The following is an 18,376-nucleotide window of genomic DNA, read 5'->3' on the forward strand; positions in this document are numbered from 1 at the left end:
TTTTAAAACCAATCTGCTGACTTTTAAGGGAAGATAAATTTCGTAACAGTGTCCCCAGGAAAAAGATGACTTTTCATTGATCATAGACTAGAAGTTTAGATGGAGACAGTTTCAAAAGATGATTCGAAAGGACAGTGAATTCCGAGAGAGGGAAGAACCAGTCTCCCATTCACCCATCAATTTTCTTTTCTTTTTTTTAATTTTTAAATTGATTTTTAAAAATAAATGATGGCAGAATGTATTACAATTCTTATTATACATATATAGCACAATTTTTCATATATCTGGTTGTAAATAAAGTACGTTGACACAAATTTGTATCTTTAGACATGTATTTTGGATAATGATGTCCATCCATCCCACCATCCTTGTAACCCCCTGCCCCCTCCCTTTCCCTCCCAACCCTCTGCCCTATCTAGAGTTGGCCTATTCCTCCCATTCCCCCTCTCTCTACCCCACTATGAATCAGCCTCCTTATATCAGAGAAAAAAAATTTCCTAATTTTCAGGATTACTTGGCATGTAATGGCCAACTCCTCTACTGAAAGTGGTTGGTAGTTCCAGAGGGGGAAGTTTGAGCCACAGAGGTTACATATATGGGGTGTTCATCAACAAAGTTTTAAAGAAAACAATATTTAAAGGTAAAAAAAAAAATCATGATTGTGGAGAGATTCTGTATAATTCCTTTCCAGTTCTAGCATCTCTAGAAATTCCTAACATATGTCAGTTTCTTCTTGTAGGTGAAGACTATAAAAGGTCTTATGGTACCTTCCCTACACAAGGAGAATCCACACTCATCATCAAGACCTTCTATTCATTCTCTGTCTCCCTCATCTCTCCATTGACCTTGGGCATATTTTTAAAGACTGCGCCTGGTGTCTCTTTATACCATTGTCAAGCCCAAAGTCTTCTAGTTAGCTGGGAGTTTCTACTTGAAATGCCAGTTATAGGGCCATAGAGAGCTATTTTAAGACTGGAATAAACTTTTTCGAATTTTTTTATTCATTATCTCTAAGCCTAAGCTCTTTGTTCTATGAAGCCTGACATTTCTGTTGAGGTAGAAACTGCTGCAAATTAGGATGAACACGACCTAGTTTTGCATGACTTACATCCTTTGAGTGGCTGTATTCCGCTTTTAGATCTTACTAAAAAGAACAATTCCCATTAAATCAATCACAGAAAAGAAATACCTAAAGACACACCAAAAGGATTCCTAAACTATTGTTTAACAATTCAAGCAAAAATATTTAACAGTAAAAATATTTTCTTTTTAGTTATTTAAAAGTATAATACTTTTGAGAACTATTGTAACACAACGTTTCGGTGTAAAGAACATACGGATGCAGACTTTCTGCCTTTGATCAACAAAAGGAAAAAGCAAAGAAAAAATAAAAAATAATATAACAATTTTAAGACACATGGTAAACACATATTGGATTCAAAAAATCTTTTCTTTCTCTTTCTTTATAAGGCATGTCAAAGTTTTATTATTTGGTGCACCAATATTCTAGAGAAAGTTTTGTCAGCTAGTTGATTTTTAATGCTGGAACTTGAAGGAAGCAGAGGTTGCCCCAGTAATGGAAAACATGATCTTCTTTGGGCTCTGAGAACACAGCATTTGTGAGGTGGGTGCTTCATACAGGACAGGCAAAATAATGAAGAACAGCGACTGGTGTAGTTTCCGAGGTGTGTCATAAATCATGCCCTATTTGGACTCCAGAAATATCTCTGCTAGCAATCACCTCTGTATTTGGGGGTCAAGTGGAATACTCATCTCCTATTAAATTCAATGCAAACTACAAAGCAACGCTTAGTGACTATGTTGTGGTTTATTTCTCAAGAGACTGTAGTAATTATAAGTGAAAAAATCCTGGACTGTTCTCATGATAAGTTTTGGGGAAAAAAATTGCACAATGTTGCTTAGCAACATGGTTTTCAGAAGAAAACAAGAAACAATTGTAGAACCTCTCAAAGAGTCACTGCATTGAGTGAACTATATCTTCATTCCCCCACTGAAAAGGTTGAAGAATTGGCAAATCTTGACCCCACCACCAATGCCAATCTAGCAATGCTAACCTGTGAGTTCAAATACTGGTTTATTCTCACAATAATTTACATTTCATTGAACATCTATAGCAAGCTATATCTATATTCTAAATTTAATAACCCTTCACCTCATCAGGATATCATCTGCTGCTCTTTATAGAAGTATAAGATTATCAGTAAAATACTACCTGTCCTAGTATTTCCATGCTTGTTAATGGCGACAGAGTTACAGACAAGCGCAATTATAGGAATTATTATTTAAAACATTGTTCACCCAGGTAGCTCTCTGTATATTAAACATAACTAATAAACATTAGTGGAGGGTATAGTATGTAATAATAATAATAATAATAATATTGTGCTGCTTGCTATATTAATTTTTAAAAATTTGCCACAGGCAGAATTCCTGATTTAGAGTTCATACTCAAAATGTAGAAAATAAATACATATGAGTGCCCATGATTCAAGAAGAAAAATGGTTAACACAATCTAAGTGCCACTCTCACAGGGCACAAAACTACCGCTGAGAGATGCAAGTGAAAGAAAACTTGTATAGAATCTAGGATTTAAGCATGTTTAAAAAAAAAAAAAAGAGAACAAGAGAAGTAAAAGCAACGGATTATAAAAGCACAGAATAAGGGGAGACTGATGAACAATTTGGAGTGCAATAGCAACAAATTGCAAATAGCTTGAAAGCAAACCATAGCTCAACAGGCTTTAGATTCAAACAGAGATAAACTTGATTCCAGACTTCAAAAATTATTAACTGTTTGCCCCTAGTTATGCTGCTTGTTTGCTGTTTTGATAACCACACAAAGAGCTGTAAGAATTAAGTAAGTAAGATAGGCCATGTAAAACTCAGACCACATATTCAAACAGCAACAAAATCCAGACAGCTTATATCATGAGTGCAACACATTTCAAATGGCATCTTAAGTTTATTTTTCCTTTTCTATACACACTTGACTGTGTGCTCAGTATGTAGAAATCACCTTCTTTAACAAATTATTTTTTCATTTGTATTTTTTAAAATATAGATTTCTCCATTGATTTTCGTCACTTCTGATAGACACTAGAGATAAATTAATGTTTAGCTAATTTTTAAATTTTAATATAGAAAATAGTACAAACCCATGTAGAAATTCTAATGCTAGCGTTCAGTGTAAAAAAAAGAGGACTGCAATAAACTGGAGAAAATATACTGGGGCAAAAGGAAATATCTCCATAGAATTAGTAGATTGTTGTACAGAAGATATCAGCCTGAAATTTATCAGATTAAAGAAAAAAAATAAAGAACATTTTTTTAAATTTCACTAGTTTATAATGTTAAAAACCTGTTTAAATAAAAATAATAGGTCAATCAGCTTATGTCAGTTGGAAAAAATATGGAAAAGTCATTGACATACAGAGGGACTCACTGAATGAATGATGAATGAATCACTAAATAAATTCAGCCTCACTTTGGCCCAAAGGGTTTAGACTTCTGAAGTAAAGCATGTATCATGTGTCTTAACAAATACTAAGTATCAGTTATTCATTGATGTTCTTACTCTGGCAAACCACTGAATGTCTTTAGAAGGAAAAAAGACGATGACTTTGGTTTATTTTCAAATCTGTCTTATGATGAGATGCAGAGACTAAACTAATGGGAAAAGAAATTAGAAGCAGGAGGTTATTGATGTACTGCTTAGAAAGAAGTTATACAAGCTGAAAAAGATGGTAGAATAACAATGAAAAGAAATGGTAAGGAGTATGAATTAGTTTAATTTCTGTGAAGGTTAAAGGAAAGATAATAATCAAATTATTACCAAAATTTTAAGTCATAGGAATGGAAATAATGAACCATCAGTGGTTATCCCAAAGAACTAAAGTTAGCACATTATAACAATACATGCACACCCATGTTTATGACTTACATGAATTCTAAGAAGGAAATATAATTGAAGTTCAAATTTTAACAAGATATATTTGAGATAGTGATGATACATATGCATATGCATATATATTCATATATATGTTCATATACATATATGTATCACAAATAATGCCTAGGAATTAGATAACAGAATTTTCTTAGAACAGTTAATATTTCATATGCACATTTTAAAAATTTTCAGTCAAATTGTTAGAAATATACATGGCAGTAGACACAATCATCTTGGAAGGGAATATGGAGCTTAAATAAAGGGAGCATGGTATTACTGCATCTCCAAAGAAGACTACATTTGAGAACTGAATAGAAGAAAGTGGAAATAGAGAACTTATAGTGAGATGGTTAGTAAAAGATTCAGGATGGTATGCAATAAAATTAATAGTTTCACAAGAAGTTCAAGGGAACAGAGAGAATGTAGTAGAGGGAAGGGAAATGGTCCAACCATGGGGCCCTTGAGAGTAGGCTGGAAACATTAAAATTGAGAACTAATAAATGAGTCTGATCCCTAGGACAGCATAAGTGACCTCTGACCAAGCACTTCCAGTGGAGCAGAAGTGGTGATGGCCAACAATGAAAGGATTGGTTATCTGATGTCTATAAGTGTCATGGAGGTGACAAATGGGATGAATCTGACAACTGAGTTGGAGGAAGGTGGGAGGACATCAGCCAATAGATTTTACCAGATTTTTTTCAGTTATTCTCTGTTCTCATGACACTTATAAATTCAGCTTTGCACTTTTTCTTTGTTACAGGATAATGGGTTTCATTGGGGGCTATTCTTGAACTCAACATTAATGGCTTTTCCTTCCAAATTATTTTCTACAATAAGGGAAAGGGCATCCTGGGTTCACCCTTGGCCATGGGCAATTATGAAGAGAGCTGGTAACATTAACAATGGTGTGACCTTTCTTAGAGAATGGGGAAAAGGTCCAGTGGCATGGAAAGTGATTTCTCAACTTATAGGTTAAAATTAGACCACTTTTCGAAAAAAAAAAAAGTCCCAAATAAAATATATATGGAAAATGTTAAATAAAAATACATAAGTTTCATAAGTTTCTTCATACCCTTGATTCTTTTAAAGTATTTTTGAATATGGTAGATTTCTGTACATTATCTATATATGATATTCCCTCAGTTGTTTATAAAAAAGCCAACTACAAATGACATGGTGCTTTATTAAAAATACAGAAAGCACTGCAGTAATAATTTGTGCTTTCTCATTATCAGTATTTTGGATGATTTTACCACTGTGACTCTTGTTTTGTTGATTGGTAATTGTTTACTTGATTCAAACTCACTAATTACACTTTAGAGTTTCACCAAATATAAGCACTATACTGAGTTTTATAGAAAAAATTAAATTTTATAAAACATGGTTCTTGTTTTAAAGGAGCAGAAAACTTAGTGCATATAAGACTGAAATATTGTGAAGCTGGTTTTAAGAATCAAGTCATATATTTAGTATTATTAAAGGTAAAATGAAACACCAGCAATACCTGCTATCTAAAACCATATTTGTTTTTAATTCCAATAATAATTAAAATTTATTAAACTATAATTTAATATTAAATTAAATTAAATATAATACTAAAAATGATATGTATGTATAATGAATAAAAAATAAAGACACTCTGATAACTTTAATTTTCTCATTTGGGCAAATACTCTCAATAAATTAAACCTAGTTATTATAAAGTGAGCATTATGTTATTATTTATGTGATTAGATTATGAGAAAAACTGGAAATAGGTATTACATGCATTTAGCATAATGCCTGATACTATAAGTCCTCTCTTGATATAAACTATGGATTGGAAAACTTTCTAAAGTGCAAATCTTCATTTACTCATTAATTCATTCATTGCTTTATGCATTCAGCAAATACTATAGAAACACAGACTTGACCATGGCTCTGTATAGACACTGACTGAACAGCAGTATAGAAAACAAATGATGGCAGAACATGCATTGTTTGCATGTTGTTCCTTGAATTATCTGTGTAGTTTGTGAGGTTAGGCTACATATTTGTATCATGACACTGGAAGAAGAATTGCTGAGACTCTTTACTTTGAATTATGATGCTATTAATTTTAAAGTAACCACTTTCAGTTAAAATTTAGTAGTGTGAATGGGAAACGTCAGGAGGAAACATCAGAGATAAGAAGGAACCAGGAATTTCACATGGCCTTTTCTAGGGGAAAAAACAAACAGTTATCTGAGTTAGCAGATATATGTAGCAAAATTAGCATTGGCCTGAACAACTTGGATTATTATTGATTTAATGACTAGACTGGTAATGCCACTGGGAGGTGAGCTATCTGCAGTCAGCGATCTTTTTTGCCTTTTCCGTGACCCTATAACAAGCATGTGCATGACACCTCATGGTTGATCAAAAGATGTTGACCAACTGAGGTAGAAGCCCTTTCTGAGTCACTTGCTCTATGGTTCTGTGTTAGTCAGGTTTTCGTCGCTTTTGTCAAAATACCTGGCAAGAACAACTTAGAGGCTGTAAAGTTTATCTTGGCTCACTTTGTCAGAGGGTCAGTCCATAGTCAGCTAGTTCCATGACTCTGGCCCCACGGTGAGGCAGAACATTATGGTGAAAGAGTGTAGTGAGAGACAATTGTTCCATTCATGGTGACCAGGAGGCAGAGGAAGCAAGACAGAGGAACCACAAAGCAAGTGAACCTCCCCAGGCATGCTACCAGTGACCTACCACCTCCGGCCATGCCCCTCTGAATACTGTTACCTCCCAGATAGTCCATTAAAACTAGGATGGGTTGATTGGGATATAACTCTCGTAATCCTATTAGTTTACCTCTGACTATCCCTAAATTAACACAGAAGCTTTGGGGGACACTTCCTACATAAACCATAAAAGGTTCTTTGTGTATATCTACTAATTTCCTACTGAGTTTCTAAGGACCTTAAGGGCAAGTACAGTGGATTATTAATTCTTTTGACATCCACCATTTTTTAAAATACATGTGATATCTTTTAAAAGATTCTCAATAAAGGTGAATGGCAACTAGTTTAAATGGGAGTGATAAAGTTATATTTTGGGGGCATTTTTGAAGGCGTGCTTTTCTCTTTGGTTGCACTAGGTGCTTCAGTCTGGCAAACTCTAAGTCATGTTTGAGAATCAATGTCCAAAATTACGTTCAACAAGTCCTTTAAAACATAAAGTGTTTTCTAAAAAGGAAACATAAGTTTTATGACATGAAAGCCAGTCTTTGTCACCACCAACTCCTAGAAAACTCAACTAAATTTTAATACACATGGTGTATTCCTGCTAGCAATTTAATGTGATAAGTTTATTTAACTCATGTACAGATGTCACACCCACTAATAAGTCATAAAAAGTCAAATAAGAGATGATGCACTCTACCAAAGACTACTCCCTAAAGAAAAATTCATCAAAACATTCTCTTTGGACATCTGACCTGAATCATCGCCCAACCTAGGAGATCCTTTCTAGTTCCCATCTAGGATCTTTTCCTCATGCAACCTGTGTGATACATCCTCAACCTTCCCAGACACTGGTGTGTCCATTTTACTAAGATAGTTTCTTCCCTTCAATCTTATTTTCCACCCATGTTTATTATCCTACGAGCACTAAATCAAGCTTTACCTTTTTTGGGAAAATTCTTCCAAACTTCATGTTTTTTTTTTTTTTAATAAGACTATATCATTGTATTAAGATACTCCAAAGGAAGAGAAACAATAGGAGATCATTAGCATATACATCTTTCTATATATGTGTGTGTGTACACATGCATGCACACACACACACACATATACACAATATAATATATATACATATGTATATGTATATATAAGTTGGGATAGTGGGATACATATAAAGAGTATATAGAATGTTTATCCAACCTAGAAAGCACATGAACTATAGATTTTATTCCAGTTTTAATCTGTTCCATGATCTTCACCTTCATGATGCGAATGAGAAAACAGGCAAGAGAAATTAAATCCTGACTTACATTTTCATTGTTGTTTTCAGAACAGGAAATAAAAACATTTTATTTCTTTTGCATATTAACATTTTCTTAAATAACATGCAAGTAATTATTGTATTAGTGGTTAGCTGAAAATATTGGTTTCTTAAGTAGACATAAAACTCATTGTAAGATAGTTTAATTTTTTTCTTAAAGTGAAAATTTCAAGCCTCCTAGATATTTATATAGCCTTTTTTTTTTTTTTAAGAAAAGAAAGGCTAAGCTTGGTCACTGTTGTTAACATTGTTTTCATACATACCTTGAAGTATTTTACACTTGCAAATAAAATTCTTCATTTAAATATCACTCTAATAAACTCTTTAATTCCAAAAAGAAAAAAATATATATAAATTTAAATAAGAGAAGGCAATATTTATTATCAGGAATTAGCTCACATGACTGGGAAGTCCCACAGTCTGCTATCTGAGATAGAAACTTCAGAGAGCTGGTGTTATAATTTCAGTCTGGCATCCAAAAACCTAACAACCAGGAGATCCAATGGTACAAATCTCAATACAAGGGCAGGGGAAGACAGATGTACCGTCTAAAGCAAGAAAGGAAGGCAGAAAATGATGGAACTCCAACTTTCTTTTGTTCAGTTTCTCAAAGACATCTCATGATGTCTAACCAAATTAAGGATGGGCCATCTATTCACTGAGTCCACAGACTAATTGCTAATGTCACTCAGGAACACTCTCAAAGACACACCCAGAGATGATGTTAAAACAGGTCTACGGGCATCCCCTGACCCAGTTATGCTGGCATCCAAAACTAACCATCACTGTCATTCTCACTAAAATTATAGTTAGTTTGTAATACTGATGACATTTGTGTTTCAACTGTATTATGTTTTTTTTAATTGCATCTTTCAGCCTCTAGCAGGATAATGAGTATTTGATTAAATGAATTTGCTTTCTGGAATCTGAAATATGACTCCTTTGACTTGGTGCTTGTTAGCATGAAATATTTGACAGAAACAGCTCAAGAAGTTCATAGTAAAGTATCATGATGGTCTGAATCAGATGTTTAGAAAATTAAAGGGCAAAGCCTGAGATGCCAGATACAAACTGTAGAATGAAAAAGCATAGTTAGGGGTCTGTGCCACCACTGCTGGTTATATACTCAACAGAGCAGTCAAACCAATTGAAGAAAGTTGTGAGAAGACCCAGGAAACAGAGAAAGACCTGTAAATTAGAATTTCCTCAATTAATCTTAATAAATATACTGAGAAGATAATCCAAATGTTACTAAAGCTTCATATTCTAGGATGATCATGAGCAGGTATGATCCCAAGAGAAGAATTAGAAATTTAAGAACTGAATATCTCATCACAAAATGTCTTTATATTTCTATTATGACAATGGAAAGGATCTTTTTAATGTAAACATAGTCACAACTACTATGTTCATGTGCGATCGTGGAATAACATTTGTCATGCAAGTAGTTCTCAATTATTTTAGATTTATGAAGAACAAATACCTCTTTTCAATAGCCAGTCATACTACCTCATTCATGCATGGAATAATATTGTATTGTATTGCTGTCCTATCCTATCCCAGTTGCGGTGTGTGTCCACAGTAAAGAACTAGCCTACAACTTTGGATATCCATCTAAACCAACAGTTCTATTAGGGAGTAATTTTGCCTGCAGAAGGTATTTGGTAAAATCTAGAGATAGATGGTTTTCATTGTCACAATTGGGAGTTGCTACTAGCATCTAGTGGGAAGAGGCCAGAGAATGTTGCTAACCATCTTATATTATACAGAGTAGCCCAAACCTAATGAAGACTTACCAGACCCAAATAGCAATAATACCAAAATCTATGGAACTGCAAAGAGAAAAAATATTGAATAAAGTGCAAGAGATGAAGTAGAAAAATATATAATGATAAAAGGAAAAAGGTAGGCCAGAAAAGTAGCACAGGAATGAAATAAAAATGAAAAATAGAATGGTCAAAAATAGCATAAGAAGGTCACATAGGTTAAAAACAATTGTAGATGGCTGGGGTTGTGGCTCAGTGGAAAAAAACACTTGCCTCACATGTGTGAGGCACTGGGTTCAATTCTCAGCACCACATACAAGTAAATGAATAACATAAAGGTCCGTCAACAACTAAAACAAAAATGTAGAAATAAATTCTGTAGACTCTGCCCTAGGTCCTAATATGTCTTGTAGACATAAGGCTGTGCCTGAGCTGTGTTCTGGGCAGAGCTGCACTGGAGAAGTAAGAGACTGTCTGGAAGGACGGTGATGGATTTTTGGATATGCAGAGATATTTTATTGAAGTTTAGTTATTCAAGTGGCCAACAGTAAAGCAAAGCTAGAAATATCTTGTACAAATTATAAATAAGTATCTAAATAAATAATCTTTATTAAAAAGCTAGGAAAATAATTTTGCAAACCGATACAAATATTACTTACAAGTGAAATATTTGATCTACTCTCACTTTAAGACTTGTGCTGTAATATGTCATGTTTTTTATGAAATTGTTAGCACAAATTTTCTACAAAATGGAAACTTAGATGTTTAACTTTATGTGTCAACTTGGCTGGACCATGGTGTTTTGTTATTTGGCCACATGCTAACCTTGGTGTTGCTTTGAATGCCTTTTGTAGATGTGGTACACATTCACAACCCTTGATATTGGGAGTATGACTCAACCCATCACTAAATCATTAAGAACACAGCATTTCTCAGAGAAGAATATTTGATTTTGAGACTACATAACAGCAACCATACCTGAGTTTTCAACCTGTCAGCCCCTGTAATCCTGTGAGTTAATGTCTTGAATTTTCTTTATGAAGGATGGATGGATGGATAGATAGATGGATAGATAGATGATAGATAGATAGATAGATAGATAGATAGATAGATAGATAGACAGACCAACAGATATACATAAAACGAGGAGAAAACAATAGGCAGACAGAAACAGAGAGAAAGAGAGGGGATAGAGATAGAGATATATATTTCAACACCAAAGTCTCCACTAGAGAAAGAGTTGGTATTCAGGTGTAAATGAAATATTAGTCCGATCCAACTGTTATCATAGACCAGGTGGCTCAAACAACTCTGATGTATTTATGATGGAGATGGGGAAGTGTAAAATCAAGGCACTGGTCAATTTAGTTCCTGAGTATGGTTCTTTATTTTGGTTTGCAGATGGGGATCTTCTCTCTAAATCCTTACATGATAGAGACTGGAGAAAGGCGAAGCAAGTTCTCTTGTGTCTTTTGTCCGTGTACATTAATTGAGATTAACAATTTGAGGACTCCAATAAAAACTAATCATGTTTCAAAGGTCCCATCTCTATATTTATCAAAGTTGGGATTAAGATTTCAGTATATGGGAGTAGAGGTAAAAACACATAGTCTGGAACATGTGATAACAGAATATTTAACACATATATAACATTTTTATTCCTACTGAGCAGCATATAACATTGCTAGAAATCTGTTAATAAGGCAACATACAATGTTCAAACTTATTATAATAAGAAAGAATGCAATCATAGCACGCTGAATCTACAAACAGAAATGAGATTCTGGATTCAGATGGTTTATGGTATGTCTTTCACTGCAGAAAACTAATTGGAATTTATTATATGATCCTTTAGAACTTGGGCAGGGAGTATGGCAAAGAGAGGGACTTGAAATAAGTCTTTTGATACACAAACTGTTGCTTAATTAGGGAGATGTTTATACAGGTTTGCAGACTATTATTTCCAATAAATCAGCCAGTAGGAATTTTCTAAAGCACCTATTGAAATGATGACTGATTGGTACAATCTAAATCTTCTCCAAGCAGAAAGTTTGCATAACTGAACTACAAAGTGATGTTGGCACAGGTGGCCTGAAGAATGATATAGAGATGGTGGCCTCAAGGGTTATTTCCTTTCCTCCAATTCTTTCCTTTTATTTCAAAAGAAGAAGGGAGGATAACCAAAGAAGACAAGGTAGAGTAAAAAAAAGTAATTTGATTTAGAAAAAAATAATCAACCTCCTCCAGATCACCAGTGATTGTAGGACCCCAGGGCAGGCCAATCAGCAAGAAGAAGGAGAAGATTTGATGTGGCTCTAAGATTGTTGCTTAACTCATAGTGGATTGGGTTGAGTTACTAATATGAAATAAAATATTTATTGATATCCTAATGACCATAGATCTTTTCATTGTATCATTCAGATTTCACAGAAGTTAAAGCCATCAGATCAAGAATGAAGTTCAGTGGTGTTAGAAAAATGAAGCCATTTCCTAATTTTGCCCTACTGTGTTCGTTCTGCTTAATATATTAGTTTATATTAAAGATAACTATATAATAATTCTCAGTTCTCTCTTCTATTTGATTGTAGTGATAGACTTTCATTTAGTGGGCCCTGACTTGATTGGTTTTTGATTAAAAAAAGAAACAAAATATGAAAAATATAATATCATTTCACCATAGTTCATCAGTGAATTAGCTTACTTAAAATCAGAATAAATATAATGAACATAAAAGTTATGAAAAGGAGTTTCTCATATCTTCTATTTCAGGTAATATTATTGATTGATAGCCAACTGTGTTTGTGCCAAAGTCATGCTGGTGGTCTCTGTTCTTGGTCTGTGAATGAGCCTTGCAGGGGGCTATGGATAGAATATTTTGGTAAGATTTGAGAATCCTTTGATGGGTGACTTCCTAAGATTTTCTTAAAGTTGCTTCTAACCCAGCCTCGTTTCTTCCCTTTATCCTTCCTTTCCATCAGACATACATCAAAGCAAGATGGCTCTCCCAGACCTCTCCAAATAACTTCATATTTTCCCTCACAAATATTTTTAATAACAAATCCCTTTCCTGTCTAATCCCATTTGGTGTCTGCTTTTCAAAGAACACATCAGTAATATTTATATTATTTAAATGAGTATTACCTTGAGCTTTTTTGTTTAAATAATGGATTTTTTGTGATTTTTCTCAGACTCTTTGAAGTTCTTCCTTGTGTTTCCACTGAATCCTTTGTTTTCTCCCCATTATTGACTTGTCACATGATGTTAAGTTAGAATTTTATTTGTGTGAGTTTCTTGAAGGCAGATATTTTGTGTCTTTGTTCAGAACAATGTCTGTTGTACAAAGCAGCTCAATACATACTCTTGTCAATGAATGCCCCTCTGGAAGCAAAATTTCTGATGCAAATATAAGAACACCTGAACTCATGAGAAGACATAAATCTTTTAATATATGAGATATATGACATACTTGTGTCATATATTTTAATTTTCTCTGAAAACTCCTCTTTTCATGTCCAAAAAATATTAATGAAACATGAAACAGGGAAAACAAAAACTAAAGATGGTTGAAGGTATGGGGTGTATTAAATAAATGTATCATATTAATACAAGACAATGGAATGCCAGAATTCATGTTAGAGAATTTTTTTTTTAATTTTAAATAAAATAGGCTAATGAAGAATCACTGTATGAAGGGAAAATAAACAAGAGAAGAATTTCAGAAAGATGACAACAGAATTGATTCTAAGCATTGGCATGAAAATTAAAAATCAAGATCAATCTCATGTCAAATTTAGGAAAGATCATAGACCCAAATTATTTAGTCCACAGTAAATTATTCACTTCCGGAAGATTGTGATGGTGAATCCTAGTGGTGAAAATGGTCAGCAATCACAGGTTTGGGACAAGTGGAAAGTTAAAGTTCCATAAAGTGCAGAAATAATGATGAGAGGATCAGGAATATTCAGTAGGATGATCCAAAGTAGTGAGAGCCAATGGCTGGGCGGAAACAAGTTGACTGACAACTCCTGGAAGTGAAGTAAGCTGGACGGTGGAAGCTGGACCCACATCCCACAGACTGGAACCCAGTGCTTCCAAATCCAAAAGATCCCTGGCCGGCGCTACCATATCCAAGAGATCCAGAGTAATTCACTTGGCAGGGACTGGAGAAAACGAAGTTCTTTGGGCAATAACTCGATGTCTGGTAGGATCTGGTTCCAGGGCAGGATGTTTCATAGCTGATGGGCTCAGAGTAAGACTCCTGATGGCCACCATAGAAAGAGGAGCCCAGCTGGTAGGTTCCTGGAGAGTAGGCTATATCACTGGGGTAGAAGGAGTTATACTGGGAAACTGGGTACCTCAGGTAATGTCCAAGAGATTGGGAGGAGAATCTTCCAGAGCCACAGTTGTAAGACATTTTGTCAGGAGTTCTGAGTTCAGCTGAGCTGCAGTGAGGAGTCTCAGGTAAATGTCACCTTCGACACTGGGTACTTATATACCCTGGAAGTGGGTGTAGCATGAGCCTATTTTAATAAGAATATTTAATTAGGCTCCAATAAAAATGAAATACATCAATCTTCAAAGATCTTTATATGAATACAAACTTTTAAATGAAACGATACCATTAGTTTTTCAAAGCAGTTGTTCATGAAACAAAAATGTAATTTCTCATGAAAACCACCATGATTCTATCTATAAGACTGGGACTTAATTCATCCTGTTCTTCAAGATACTAAGTAAAATGGATAACATAGCAAAAATAGCAAAGGTGCTTTGTAATATAAGAGAGACAATTATACTGCTTCAAGTTTGGGAACTTAATGGAGAATAGAAAAAAGAAATCGTCTTTCTCCCAAATCTTGTGGAAATTATGAAAGAAGCAACCCACTAACCTTAACTGGTAATAATGCTAAATGAATAGATAATAAATAAATAGATAATAAATTCAGGTTTAGTTTTCTTATAATACAAATAGTGAAATTACTTTTGTCTATGTGAATATTTAGAGCCAAGGGTCCAAGTTTTAATGAATACTTTGAAGGTTAATTATTTTTTTTTTCTGTGTGTGAGTGTGTGATGCTGAGGAATTAACCCAGGGCCTTGTATATGTTAAGCCTACCAGTAAACTATATCCCCAACTCTTTCATTTGTCTCTTGATTGAAGTCATTAGTGAACTTCATAAACTTGGTTATATAAAACTCTCCACTTGTACAATGTTTAAGTAATGTGTTTTGGTGTCACTGATGTATTGAGAAGAAAATAATGAGCACTACACAAAAACTATAGAACTTTATTCTTTTTCCCCTCACAATGTAAAATTTTTACTATGCAGGATTAAGAAAATGAGAAATGCTAAATGTTTCCATCCTGCATAGATTTCACAGAAGAATCAGGGATTTGAAAAATTCAGAGTTACAAATGATCTTCATGAATTGAAATATGGTTGGGGGAGGGATCTCTTTTGTAATACATCCATCAAGTCATGAGGATTTTTCATAAAGTTCACCAAAGCTAAATGCAAATAAAGATAGTGTATAGCCTATGGGAATGGTAAAACATCTTAGGATATCTATCTTCAAAACTAATAATATTTTCTAATCACAATGAGCTGAGACATATTCTATGAAGAATTGGGGTTACTAGGTGGACATTTTAAGGAAAAATTTAAAATTATCTGCTATTGCAACTAATGAGATTTCTATATTGAGTGTCCTGGGAATTTGCAATCAGGATATAGTCAATAAAATTCCAGTCTAAAAGAATATGGAGATTTTTGCCAAACTTTCTTCTGAAATGTGGACTTTATGGGTCTGAACAGTTTGAGTTGACACAATGATTTCATTTATTAGATAACATAGCTTGTCCACTGTTTGTAAAATAAACAATTTTTATTTAGTAGGCCTCTTAATTATGAATGGAAAGAAGCATTTTAGTAGTTTCCAAATCTGCTTCATTTGTCAATAAAATATTGATCATCAAAATCCCACATAAATATTTAACTGATCTTAATTGAATTTGCTTGCTTGCTTCAATGTTATCTGCTTTTATATAAGATATTGCTGTAGAAAAAATATTCTGTAAGATCAGATATTAAGTCATTTTGAGCATTCATTTCTCAAAAAAACAAAAAAACAAACAATGTTTTTGCATCCAAATACTTTTGTTCGGAAGTAAGAAGTGGAAAGGAAAAACTTTTCTATGAAACAAACAAATCAAACAGCTCATAAGCCACAGCAAGGTAAACCTTCTCCATCTCTCTTATTCTTCCAGGTATCAGTCTTCATTACAGTCTTACAAAGACGAGGATCACAAGTCATAGAAGGAGAAGAAATATGGCCCTTCTTTTAGAAATGTAATCCTTGTCAGAAACACCTGGAAACAATTTAAATCAAATTGATTTATGTTGCTTTCTGAGGCAAAGGAAGAATCTCCTTAAGATGGTTTCTTTGGTCTAACAATTATTTTATATTTTCTTTGGAACAAGAATATTTTCCAGATTCTGAGAAATCCTTTTAGTGGAACAGTGACTCTGATTAGAGATAGAAATACATTGGGCATTTTGGTCTCATGATTTGTTCTTATTTTTAATGTTTTTTTTTTCAGTAATTTATAAGAATAATCTCTAACATTTCAAAATACCATAAAGTAACTTATGTGTGCTATTAGGCTCACATCACAGTAAACACACATATGCAAAAATAAAAAAAAGAAAAGAAACAACTAAGATTGGCTTTTAGCTCTGAATGGTCCACAGTCTCAAGCAGAAGCTGGGAAACCAGTGAATCTTTCAGTAAATAGTTAACTAAAGCCTTTCAATTTGAAGTCTGATTTTTTAAAAAATCTTACACATTCTGCCTATCAGTATAGCTGCTTTCTGGTGACACCTTTCATTTAGTAAGCCTGACACTGTGCACAACAATCAACCTATGCTGTTGTTCAAAAGACATAACTATGAATAGGTAACTTAACAACGTTGCTAGTTGGGTGTCAACAATTCTGATTGTGAAATGGGTTGCAATTATTTTTAATTAAGCCAGCTTCCCCCACCCAGATCCTGTCTACCTCTAAAGCACTTCTCTGAGTGATCTTCAGGGCGACCTTTGCTAAGGGAAGATGAATAATAACTTTGAAGTTCAACACTATTACCTGAAGTCCAAGGCCACAGACATGACTGCACTTTACAGTTGTAAAACCGCAGTTCAATTAAAACCTGCAGGTAACTTGTTTTCATGAACCACAGGGGTTGACACCACACCCAATGAAAAGGGTATATAAACGTGCCAGTCCAAGAAGTGGCATTCCAGCTGAGAACCTTGTCATCTAAAGTTCTATCTCCTGTCAACATGTCCTCCAACTGCTGTTCTGGAAGCTACTCCTCCCGCTCCTTTGGGGGCTACCTGCAACAACTGGACGGCTCCTGCAGCTCTTCCTGCCCCAGCAGCGCATTCTACTGCCCTGTGTTACAAACTCCTGTCACCCACCAGCTGGGCTCCTCTCTCTCCAGTGGCTGTCAGGAGACCTGCTGTGAACCCACCAGCTGCCAGACATCCTGTGTGGTGTCCAAGCCCTGCCAGACGTCCTGCTATCGCCAGAGGTCCTCCACATTCTGCCATCCCTGCCACACAACTTTCTCCGGATCGCTGGGCTTTCGGTCCAGGGGCTTTCAGTCTGTTGGTTGTGGCTTTGGATCCAGAGGGTTCCAGTCAGTGGGTTGTGCTCCTCACACATTCTCATCTCTAAATTATGGATCTAACTTTTACCGACCCTCCTATTTCTCCTCTAGAAGTTGCCAGTCTGCTTCTTACCAACTGCCCTGTGGATCTGGCTTCTACTAATCATATATATTAGGTGAAGGGAAATTTAAAACCTTACTATCTTAAGATCCATGCTGGTTTTTGATCCCCTATATATTCTGTCATCATCCTAAAAATCTGCTTCTACATTTACCCCCATGAATTAGGAATAATTTGAATTCCAGTAATTGGGAAATGTATTCTTTGGAGATAGATGTTAAAACTTCTTTTTAAAAAAATTTTAGATAGGCATGCAATAATTGAAGCATAATTCTTTCTTCATGGACCTCCTAGGTATATAAGTTTTACAAAGTAAAAAGTGTTTTAAGTTTAAATAAAATTATGTTATATCTTTCTATCGTGTTAGTATTTTCTTTTCCTTTAAAACTCTTTCTAAATATGTGTCTGGGTTTTCCTGTATCTTCTACTTATCATTTAACATTTTAAACTTTAAAGAGTATAATCATTTTTTTGATTCAAAAGATTTTTTTTCATCTTTTATATTCACTCTTAATATTTTTACATGAGAGATGAAGGCTTATTACTACGTAGAGAGTTAAAACTCCAATATTTAAATGGTTATAATTTGCAAGGAGTATTAAATTGTGTCTGTCACTTAATTTTGAAAGAAAGATTACTCACAAAAAATATGTTCTAAAATGCATGGGAAATTGTAATGAAGGTATCCAAAAAGAAGTTAGATGATAGTGAGTTAGATTCAGCAAGGGCTTCAATTCTGCTAGCCTTACTGCCAGATTAAAAATCCAGTTTCTAAATGAAATCTTTAACATATTCTAAGACTTTTTAAGTCAATAAGCCAAACATTTTCCAT

The 18,376-nt window shown here is 34.3% G+C and overlaps 2 protein-coding genes across 2 annotated transcripts; one reads left to right on the top strand and one right to left on the bottom strand.

Annotated features, from left to right (window-relative positions):
- Window positions 1–13,714: 13,714 nt before the first annotated feature.
- On the bottom strand, window positions 13,715–14,167 carry Krtap15-1 (keratin associated protein 15-1). The gene has a single exon (XM_076868650.1). The coding sequence runs from the start codon at window positions 14,165–14,167 to the stop codon at window positions 13,715–13,717; it is 453 nt and encodes a 150-aa protein (XP_076724765.1).
- A 2,927-nt stretch (window positions 14,168–17,094) lies between these two features.
- LOC143408802 (keratin-associated protein 14-like) lies at window positions 17,095–17,586 on the top strand. Its single transcript, XM_076868687.2, has one exon. The coding sequence runs from the start codon at window positions 17,095–17,097 to the stop codon at window positions 17,584–17,586; it is 492 nt and encodes a 163-aa protein (XP_076724802.2).
- Window positions 17,587–18,376: the final 790 nt, after the last annotated feature.

Source organism: Callospermophilus lateralis, chromosome 10 (assembly GCF_048772815.1).
Source record: "Callospermophilus lateralis isolate mCalLat2 chromosome 10, mCalLat2.hap1, whole genome shotgun sequence".
NCBI classification, from domain to species: domain Eukaryota; kingdom Metazoa; phylum Chordata; class Mammalia; order Rodentia; family Sciuridae; genus Callospermophilus; species Callospermophilus lateralis.

What these genes read in the sequence shown, in the direction of transcription:
- Krtap15-1 (XM_076868650.1), bottom strand. Translation starts at nt 14,167, where the DNA reads ATGTCTTACAACTGTGGCTCTGGAAGATTCTCCTCCCAATCTCTTGGA.
- LOC143408802 (XM_076868687.2), top strand. Translation starts at nt 17,095, where the DNA reads ATGTCCTCCAACTGCTGTTCTGGAAGCTACTCCTCCCGCTCCTTTGGG.